This window comes from Talpa europaea, assembly GCF_964194135.1.
Source record: "Talpa europaea genome assembly, chromosome: X".
NCBI classification, from domain to species: domain Eukaryota; kingdom Metazoa; phylum Chordata; class Mammalia; order Eulipotyphla; family Talpidae; genus Talpa; species Talpa europaea.
Genome location: NC_140081.1, coordinates 58,956,456 through 58,967,784, shown reverse-complemented (window position 1 = coordinate 58,967,784; position 11,329 = coordinate 58,956,456). Strand labels below are relative to the sequence as shown.

Below are 11,329 nucleotides of genomic sequence, written 5' to 3'. Positions count from 1 at the left end.
TTGATACCTTAGTTTGTGCACTTTCACTCATCCCTAAAATTAATTATCATAGGCAGCACATTTATGTATATCTTAAATTTATTGAATAAGTATGCATTACACATAGATTGCAAGTCATTCTTGGTCCTGTGAATAGGTAGGTGTTCATTCCGAGGCAAAATGAGAGCATGAATCCACAGTTGTACTGCTACTGAAATACTTCTGAGTATCTTGGTATGGGTATCAATCTTCCTTGATACTCATTCAAAGCAGGCTTTGCTGTCACCTCTCTTTTCAGTTGAGGGATTCACCAGATCTAAAATAGGCTTACAAAGAACCCTTCTGTATCAGAGGTAGTTTTATGCCTGCATTATGAATCACAGAAGACATTTGGTCAAAGACTTCACAAAAGGGGCCGAAGAGATATAACAGAGCTCAAAGTTGGAACCAATTATTTTGGTTAAGCTAAATGGCCATAGTAGCAAAAGTATCAACTGATCTCTAAAATAGTCTGTTAAGCCATTTTACATCAAAGCATGCAGTAACTTGTGCACACAATAGCTTTTAGAGACAACCTAGACTTTGGCTTGAGCACCACAGATGCATTTTAAAGAGTGTGAAAAAGTACATTTATGCTCAGTGATTAGTGTAGTGAGCTGAATGGTGGCTGCCCCAAAATATGTACATGTTCTCATTGCTGGAACCTGTGAGTTTACCTTATCTGGAAAAAAAGGTCTCACAGATGTAATTAAGTTAAGTATCTTGAGGTAAAAAGATTATCATGCATAATTTGGGTGGGTCCTAAATGCCATCATAGCTCTCCTTCTAAGAGAGGCAGAAGGAGATTAGATACACAAAAGGGAAGGTGATTTGACCATAAGTTAAGGAATGAATGATGACAGTTGCAAGAAAGTAGAGGAGGAAAGAAAGGAATGGATTTTCCCCTAGAGCCTCCAGAGGGAGTGTAGCCCTGCCAATACCTCAACTTAGCAATTCTGGACTCTAAAACAAGACAATAAATTTCTATTGTCTTAAGCTGTAAGATTTGGAGTGATTTGTTACAGCAGCCACAGGAGACTGATACGGATTTTGGTAACAGGGAGCAAGGTTCTGCTACAATGGGTACTGGAAAATGTAGAAACACCTTTGGAATTGGATAATGGGCAGAGGCTGGACAAATTTTGATGCTTATGATAGAAGTAGCAAAGGTTGCCTTAAATAAATTGTTAGAAATGTAAATTTTAAGGTTTCTTCTGGTGAGAGCTCAGAAGGAACTAGGAACATTTTGTTGGAAACTATAGGAAAAGTGATCATGCCATTGAAGGAACCAGTACTTAATGATTTGGGATATGTTGAGCCTATTGAAATTGCAAAAGATGCTAACTTTAGGAGATTCACTTTTAGGCTAGTGTGCTCTGGATATAAAGACAAGGGTGTGGCTGAACAACCTTTCCTAGTGGTGAAGAGATTAGGTATTGAGCCAAGGATCCCCTTAACTAGCTCAAAAGAAGCCAGGGATGGAGATGAAGTTATCTGGTAAAGATATGTGAGGTTGTTTGTGTCAACTGAATCAATGTGATACACATGAGAGGACCACAGAGTTTTTGAGAATGTTACACCAACAGAAACATTTCCAGCTTGGCCTGCAAGGGATAGAAACAGGACAAAAAGAGAGAAGGTCTTTGAGACCATCAAAATTTCACAGACAGGAAACAAGCTGATAGAGCTGCAAACATGTGCTACCCTTCAATATAAAGGATCACCTTTAGGGCACAGCTGCAGGTACAAAGACAGGGGTCCAAACCTAAGAGCAGTCAGACGTGAAAATCATGGGCACAGAGGCAGAAACTTGATCCACAGGCAAAGCTACAGGCCTAAAGGGCAGAGCCCTGAGACAAAGGGTACTACTGTCAGGTCTTAAAACTTAAAATGATTTTGCCTGGCTGATTTTGACAATCATCAGGACAGGTGACTCCTTTCTACTTTCCATTTTCTCCCTTTTGTAATAAGAATTCTCCTTTTTGGAGTCTATAGCTATTATGCTATGCTGGTCCCACCACTGTGTTTTGGAAGCAGATAACTTATTTCGCTGATTCACAGATGGAGAGGAATTTTGCTCCAAGAGCTTCAGCTAATAGATGGTGAGATTTGCAACTTTTGAACTAACAGTGTCTGGATGAGATTTTGGGCTTAGAATTGATATTGTAATGGGTTGAGACTTTTGGGAATGTTGAGATGGGGTGAAAATACATGGGACATAGATAAATTTTGGGGGGATCACAGGGTAAACTGTAGTCAGCTAAGGGTCCATCCACATCCTAATCTCCCTGAACCTAGGGATATTACCTTATTTGGAAAAAGGATCTTAGAGAAGGAGAGGGCAATTAGATATACAGCGGGCAAGACAGAACAGAAGGAGATTGGCCACAACCCAAGGATGCTGATAGCTATCAAAAGCTGGAAAAGATAAGATTTCTTGACTAGATTCTGCAGAGAGGAGGGAGTCATGGGGAGGTTGGGGGTGGGGGTAGTATGGGCCTTGATTTCAGATATTTGGCCACCATACTGTGAGAAAATAAATTTCTGATGTGTTAAGCCACCAAGTTTGTGGTAATGTGTTATAATGGCCAGAGGAAACTAATACAACTAGTAAACTATTTCCAAGGTTTTATACTTAAACACACACACACACACACACTCCCTCACACATTCTGAAGAATATCTGCATACTTAAGTTCTTCTCACGTGTGGCAGTAATAAACCTGAAAAAAATATTTAATTTGGCTCTGTACTAAAAATGTCACTATGTACTCTTTTTGGTGATACTTTTCAATCTAAAATACAATTGCAAATGGCTAGAGCAGGACAATATAAATGTGGGAAGAAAACACTAATGCAATTATTGGAACTTCATGAAATACCCTGAAAAGTTTCATATTTGTGAAAAGCATGTGAGATTATTCTAAATACAAATATATATTTTATCAATAATAATTTTTTTCCAAAAACTAAAAATATAAGGCAAGTTCACATCTGGAAAAGGGATATACACCAGTATTTCATCCTTGACCAGTTTGATAGTATGGCATGGCTGGCAAATGCTCCTAAATTTTAGTCAGGGTTAATATTTGAAAATATTATTTTCCTATAGTCTGAAAAGCTATCAAAAGTCTCAAAGAAGCCATACCATGAAGATTTCAGAAAAGACCTTGTGAAGCCATAAAGACATATATTATTTACATAAATTAGTAGACCCTAAATTTTTGTTGTTATTGTTAAAAAACTGTGTGAAATGGATACATTCTTAAAAATTATTTGTGCGTGCATATGTGTATGTCTGAAGATAGAATAAAATTGTGAAATATCAGATGCTGCTATTCCTTTTGATTTCCCTATTATAGCAACTGGAAAGCTTTTAAGAGTATTTATGCACTTGAAGAAAAGGCAGCAGTTTAAATTATTATACATCTATATAAAGGAAAATGTGAACTATTAGTCATTTGTTTATGTTATCTTAGGTAGTGACTTGCCAAGCCAGTCATTTGTCCTCTCTGGATGTCTATGATGTGTTTTGAAAGACTAGATGAGACTCACTATATAAGATATATATATATATCTATATATATATATATCTATATATATATGAAATTTTTTAAAATAATCACAATCATCTGCATGGATTAGTCTTAAAATTGCACTTCAGATGTTATGTCACACTATACCAATGTCTATTTTAAAATAAAAGACAAGTTAATTTTAACTTTTACTCCCTCATCTATTTAAGATAAATATAGAGCCTTTTTGTCCTCCTAGAGTTGTTTTGGCAGCATCATTTAAATTTGTTAATATAAGATAAGCAAGTATAATGAGGATTGAGAAGTTCACTTCGTCAATGGGAAATGAAATTATTCTATCAGGAGATATAAATATACACACATATATACACATACATACACATAATTTCTTTTTCTTCTTCAGATCACCAAAGCAGAATTGGAAAGGGGAGTTGAAAGGCAGATAAAACAATTGACCTTTCAGACAATTTTCTGCTGCCTCCTGCAGAGAGAAATCTTTTTCCTCTCAGGTCTTCTAGAACTCTATTCCCTGACTTCAAGGGGGTCATTGGAAGAAGAAACAATAGATAGAAGAAATAAACCACAGAGACTAGGTATCAATATTTACCTTTAAAAATCTAAATCAAGGTCATAGAATTTTTAGGTTCATCCCCACCATAAATATTGAAATGTGAGGTTTTTCTCAAAAATAGTCATATAAAGTATTTGTATAAAGTAGACATCTGTGCATAATTAGAAAATACCTCTTTAAATAAAGTTTAAATCACTTTTTTCTAACTGCTTCTGTGAAACTTTGGTTTATTTTTAGCAATGATAAGTGCCTGCAATATCATGCTGAAACTCTAGATTAATGATAAGTTTAATTTCAGCCAAAGCAGATGAATCCATCGACTTTCACTTGAGATAAGATTCTAAATAACTTGATGGGGGTGAAGCAGTACTTTTCTGAGTTTGTAAAATGACTTCTCTTAGGGAGAGTGCAATATTAGCATCTCTTTATGTCATCAACACACGTTTTCATTGGACTTTTCCTTTTATATGTAGTAGGAATCAGAAGTACATATGAATAATTCTATTTTTTTCTCTTTCTCATTTTAGAGGGTGCGAGCTGCAAATTTGAGTAGCACTGTAAATTTTTGACAGAGTGAATGCTTTCAAGAGTCAGAAATTTTCCACTTTTACATTTTGTATCATCACCGTCAGGTCACACGCAATAACAAATAATACATATCTTTACACTAAAATGGTACACATGTTTTATAATTCTGATAATTGTGTTCCGATTGGTATAATTGTGGGAGGAGTCTTGCAATAACTTTACAAATGCACACTATTTCATCCAGCTTAGTTTGATCTTTGCGGAAATGCACTTATTTCATCTCTATCCCTTGAGTGCGTGTTTTGTTCTTCTCAAAATGTATGATTTTGTTTACTTAAACATTTTCATATTCTTTGGCATCAGGAATCACTTAGATGGGATAGCTCCATTGTGGCGAGAGCGTGACCTTTCCAAAGGTACTCGTCTGTTATCTGTAAGACAAAGAAAAAAAGAACCAAAAACATGGTGAGCTTAAGATCTCGGCTATTACATGATGTCAGGTCTAGAGAGGTTTTGAAATAGTCCTGAAAAATCACTTCAAATGAATATGTAAATAAGTAACAAGTATCCCAGATCTGAGGAGTTCACCCAGCAGCTGCCAGGCTGAGTTCAAGAGTTCTGCAATCAGCAATAAATGACTTTTCTTGGTAAGGGAAGTCAGAGTGATGAAAGAAATGGGAGAATTCTCTCAGGCTTGGAAATAGCAGGCAACAATTCCTTAGTAAAGATGTTAAATTGAAAGGATCTGTGTACAGTGCCTTTTGTTGGAAAGCACTTCAATTCCCTGTGAGTTTTTAATCTGTATTTTGCCTACCTCTAGAGGACACCAGAGCGGGCAGAACAGGAAAGAGTTTTTATTCTTTACAGTGATTGCAATATGTGGCAATCAAACCAACTATGGAGGCTGCCTGATTGTATGATGTAAACAAATTCAATACATTATATAATCATTATGGGAATGAATAATGAATAGGTCCCATTCCTCTCACCCGTCAGAGTAAAAATAATCACTATGGAGATAACTGTTGGCACAAAGCTTGGAAAGCAGAGTTTAAAAGCACTGAAAGTTGCTGAAAATAGTTTTAGCTCTAATAGGAAAAAAGGATTACAGATCTGTATTGCAATGGTCACTAATATGTTATTATCATGTTTTTTGCTCAGTTCAAATGCAGTTGATGTGTGTAAAACCCCTCTCTGACAAAACAATGTTAATACTTAGATTCTCTATTTAGAATGAGACTCGATCCCTAGAAATAATGACAACCACCAGCACTTACATAAATGCTAACACTTTACACTCGTTAATTTGCTAATTCACACAACATCCCCAGGAGGTAAGCCCATTTCATTCTATGCTATTATCTCTGCTTTAGTGATGAAGGTTACACAGCAGATCAATGGTATGATAGTGGATTATAATACAAAGTTAATGCTAAATGTCAGTTCTGCTTTATTCAGAGGTAGATGTTGCGGGCTCCTTTCCTTCCTAAAATGATGAAAGAACACATCCAGCCTTGTCCCATGGGAAGGATGGACTGTGAGAAGGGTAAGGTTTTGCCATGGTATTTTTTTTTTCCATCTGTGCTAGTGTCTCTTGGCTGCTTCCTGGTAGACTGTGCTCAGTACATAGAGCAAAGATAACAGCCTTCATGACCTTGGCCTCCTTACCACCATGGTGAGTGCAAGGAACGAACCAACCATAAGTTAAGTATTTTATAATGTGATATCACTGAGAGGTGAGAAAGAGGCATTTTTTTTTCTATTCAGAGATATATCTGAGTGATGGATTATTTGGGTATCCGTTTAAAGGTACCATTTTAAAATTTCATTAGTTTGTGATATGGATCACAATCCACCTAAAAATGTTAAGATAACATTCCTAGATAAAGGGCTTATTATTAGATGTCACAGGTTTGCATACAAATTAGTTTGGGATTTTTTAGAAAACATTTAAAAATGAGATTATAGTATAATGGTTCCAGTGCATTGTTAGCATTTAAGCATTCAATTGTTAAAGTTATCAGATATGACAATAATTTTACCATTCAGAAAGGAATGTTCCAACTCACCCCCCCCCCCGCCAAAAAAAAAGGACTAGTGTCTCGGTGGTCCTACACTTTAAAGTCAATAGGCATCCTTAGTTCACTCAAGAAATACCCTAAACCACCATTCATTGTCCACTGGACTCAAAAGAAGTACCATATTCAAAAAAGCAACTTCACAGGATCAAATGACATGATGTGATGATTCACATCAGTCTGCAACTTACTGGTAGCATATGGTATAAGAAAGTAAATTCAGGTCAAAATGAACTAAGGAAAGGACATTGAAGTTCTCTGCATATAAGCCCTTCTCTTCTTCCCCCTTGTGCCGCCCCCAAAAATTTTTCATACTTAATCAGGCCCTATGTTAGTGAATAATTATACAAAGAAGCAATGGTGTAAAGGTCACCACCACTTATATTTTTGAGATGTCAACCTATAATCTTGTTTATGAAAAAAATGCTACTCGAAACAATGGGAGCAATGATTGAGCTGGGTTTTGTGACTTGTTTACAATTACCTGGATTTTGTGATTTATTTGTAATTATCTGTATTTATGTTAAAATTATTTTAGGTGTAAAGTATGCATTTACACTATAAACATGGATCAGGCAAGAAGTATAATTTGGAGTATAACATCATTTTATATATACATATATATGAAATATTTAATATATATGCATGAATAATATATTCATCCCTCTTCACATTTTAAGAGCTTGAAAAGTAATAATGACAACTTTTCATACTTGGTTTCATATCTTCTTTGAATAAGAGACTGAGAAGTCATTTTTTTAAGTCAAAATTTATAGCATAAAATACTAATGAGTAGAAAGCAATGGGCTGGCCCTCATAAGGTCAGGACACATAGTTAACATCAAATTTATAAGAAAAGAGCAAACATTTGGTATTATTGCTGTCAGAGGTGATGGAGTGATTTGGGTGATTCTGAGAATGATTGCATTTCCTACTCAGAAACATAAGTGGAGGAAGCAGGTGTCCATGTGATATTTGAGAGTGCCAATGAGACCCAGACTAAACCAAACCCACTTTTCTAACCAGTATTATTCTCCCAACTCTACTGATACTAGAGTTGTTTAGATGACAAAAATAGGGGCCTCTCCTCCAAATAGTCAATAGCTTAAAACCTAACTATTTATATGATATTATAGGGGAACAAAAATCTGCCACCCTTAAATGTCTTTTTGTGAAAGCATAATTATAAGGGAGGGACTTTGAAGGTTAGGTGCAAGTTGCTTTTGAAAGATATTTACATATAAATTTCCATAAGGGTAATGTATGGGAAAGACCTAATGGACCTAATCTCCTTATCTTTCTTCAATGGAGAAGACAGAACATCATCAGCATATATTTGTCTACCCTGCCTTCTGGGTAACCTCGCTAACTGACATTCCATTATCCTCCTCTCGCCCCTGACAAAGTCCTTCTGTGTTAGCTAACCTATTAAAGTGGTGTCTGAAGCCACATGGGTTAGATACTTGGTCATACCGGGTCTTTCCATGCATGCACGAGGTATACATGTTACAAATAAGTTTCTTTTTGGCTTTTTCTTTTTCTTATCAATACGTCTGATGTTTATTTGCCAGCCTAGAAGATCCCAAAGGGGTATGGGATGATTTCCTTTGCATCTCAACAATATGGAAGGCTTTGCTCACAAGTAGTGCCTTTCTTTTCCAATTTGCCTCGTCTTTTTGGAAATTAAAGAGAGGAAGATGTGGGGAGGCGCCTGTCTACTTTTTAAAAATTGTTGGGGATATCGTATAATGAGGTACATGGAAACACATTTTATCGGAAAATGTGATGGTCTTTCTGCTTCCTTTTTTCTTTTTTTAAAAAATATTTTATTTATGTATAGAGGAACTGGGGTACAGGCCAGAGGTACGGGAGGTGAGAGGATTTACCAGAGACAGAGTGGGGAACAGAGCAGGCAGACTGACTAAAACACACTGCTGAGGGGAGCAGCAGGCGAGCCAGGAGAGGTCTGCTGTACCATGTGGGTCACCTCCCTGGCTATGGATCAAACTAGTGCTGTAGAGGCTGCTGATAGCTTCACAGTGCTGTACTTAACCCCTTGCACCACCAGGGAGGCCCCGTGCTTCCTCTTTCTTAATGCAGGAGGGAGCATAGTGAATAAGAAAGCCTGGAAAGTATAACATATCCTCATGGTCTAAGAATCCATTAAGTGATTCCATTGTTGGTAAACACAAAGATTAGTAAAGCCTGAAATAACATCCTCAAGTTGTATCTTCCAACTTTACCATAGCTGGGTGTCATATCCTAACAGATTCTCTTTGGTCATCAATGTCTTATCTTTGAAATATGTCCCATGTGAAGGCAAACAGACTGTTATTACACAGACTGACCTCATCAGAGTGTGAAATTAAAGTTATAGGAAAATGTGCATTCTATGGGGGAAGAGTAGCCAAAATTAAAACAATATTCCAATCTGTCACTAAAAAAGAACATAAATCCATAGCCAGCTTTAACATGCTTCTGCACATTCAGAATACCAGGTTAACCAGCTCAAAGCCAATGTCAAGGCTTTCCCCACTATCATAAGAGCAAGAGGCTTTCTTCTTTCTCTGAACATAAATTGATTTGGCATTCACTTCAAAACCTTCCCAAATGAGTCCTGCAGTGAGTGAATTAAACCCGTTTACTGTAGTGCTCTAAAACTCAATCATGCATTCATTTATTCAGCAACTATTTACAAAGTGCACCATCCATGAAATATCTGGTGTTACAAAGTTTCAGATTTATAACTAAATCAACTGCGAATTTTCTTCTTACTGTAATCTTTGTCCAGTGAAATAGATAAAGCTTAAGCAAAATCTGATGAAGCTAAAGGACTTAAATAATCTGAGTATGTGTAAATTAGTCCTCTAAAAAGTGAGTGTATGCCAAACACACAACACTGTCTCTTGTGTGTTGCACAAGTGAAGTTGAGATGGAAAAACTGTGATAAAAATGTCATGTCCATTATTCACTTCACCTCAGGTTAGGTGACAATCTATTTTCTGCAGAAGAACCATTTCCTTCCTGTTGCTTCATAGGCCTGTAGCTATAACAATGTTGACCTAACATAATGTACTAGTCCCTCCCAGCAAGGTTCCATAAAATAAGCATGTGTCCAGCATCTGCAGCTTGTTCTGTTACAATATATTCCACTTTAATAAAAATTGGTTGCTAGTAAACAAAGTGAAAGAAACCCTCTGTAAGTTACTGTCAACTTTGTTTTCTCCAAATTTCTTCAAAAGTGATGGTGTGGCAGATTAACCATAAATGGATAGCCATTGTTTCTGGGAAATAAAGAAATTGAAGGTCTGAGTCTATGCAGTTTAGGCTATAAAAACCAAGAAAACTGTAGGTTACTTTTGACATGTATTAATATAATGAGCAGCTATCCCAAACAATGATGAAAGATAGAGTGCTACACTGAAATCATATGAAGTTACATTTTTTCCCCTTGTCTAGCTATGTTTTTCTTCTGTGATTTTTCGGGGTTCCTACATTGATATGGTTTTTCAGGCACTAACAATGACAGGAAGGTGGCGATTGAAATTAAGTTTGGGCCTAATCTCTTGGTGGAGGATAGCCAATTGCTCGGTTAATTGACTAGATTCATTCTCTCCACTCTTTCCAGTATGTTGAGATCAAAGTACATTTACAATTTGGTGTTCAACTTTTTCATTTGACATTTTATTGTAAACATTTTCCGCGTCATTAAACTTCTGAAACATGATATTGAAAACATTAATATTATTTAAATATACCAGAATTTAGTTAACCATTTCTCTTAAGGTATGCAAAATTAAGTCCAAAATGTATTCCAGTATAGTTGTATTAATATAAATCCAACTGGCAGTAAGTATATGAATTTGTCTGTCTTAGCTCATTGTTGGTTATTAACCTATTAAAAGTGTGCTAATTTCGGCCTCCCCGTTGGCGCAGTGGTTGAGTGCTGGGCTGCGAAGCTGCCCGCAGCTCCTGCAGCGCCAGTTCGATCCCTGGCTGATGGCAAGGGTCTCACATGGCATGCAGACCTCTCCTGCTGAGCCCGCTGCTCCCCTCAGCAGTGCACTTCGTCAGTCTGCCTGTTCTGCTCCCCGCTCTGGTGAATTCTTTCATCCTCCTGCGCTTCTGACTGTACTCAGTGCTTGTATAAATAAATAAATAAATCTTTAAAAAACAAAAATGTGCTAATTTGAAAAGTGTATAATGGCATATAATTCATTCCTTTTGCATTTTTTTCAAATCCTAGTGAGGTTCAATTTTTCATATTTTATTATGCATTTGTCTTTATATACTAGCCATGTCCTTTGCTCATTTATCTATTGGAGTCTTAGATTTTTGTTTTTATTTTGAACTTTACATTTTAAGATAATAAAAAATTGAAATATTAGAAATATTTAATATTTCCTTAGTTTGTTCATTGCCTATTCATATGGGTCATGTTATAGGCTTATAGGAATATGTTTCAATATTATTATTTTTGTTTTATTACTTATAATCACTTTATTTATCATCTTTGACACTGTGGTCTGTGCCTTCATTCTTAAGCATAGAAAGTCTTTCTCTAGCCAGACATATGATAAATCTTCATTTATATTTGT

The 11,329-nt window shown here is 36.2% G+C and overlaps 1 protein-coding gene across 2 annotated transcripts in view; it reads right to left on the bottom strand.

Annotated features, from left to right (window-relative positions):
• Positions 1 to 5,019: 5,019 nt before the first annotated feature.
• Positions 5,020 to 11,329, bottom strand: part of DIAPH2 (diaphanous related formin 2) — a gene marked incomplete at both ends in the record, with an annotated part of 881,049 nt that continues 874,739 nt past the window's right edge. For both annotated transcript variants that reach the window (XM_084259207.1, XM_084259208.1), the window contains one exon: positions 5,020 to 5,084. In XM_084259207.1, coding sequence (XP_084115333.1) covers positions 5,020 to 5,084 — 65 coding nt within the window. The remainder of the gene's footprint in view (positions 5,085 to 11,329) is intronic.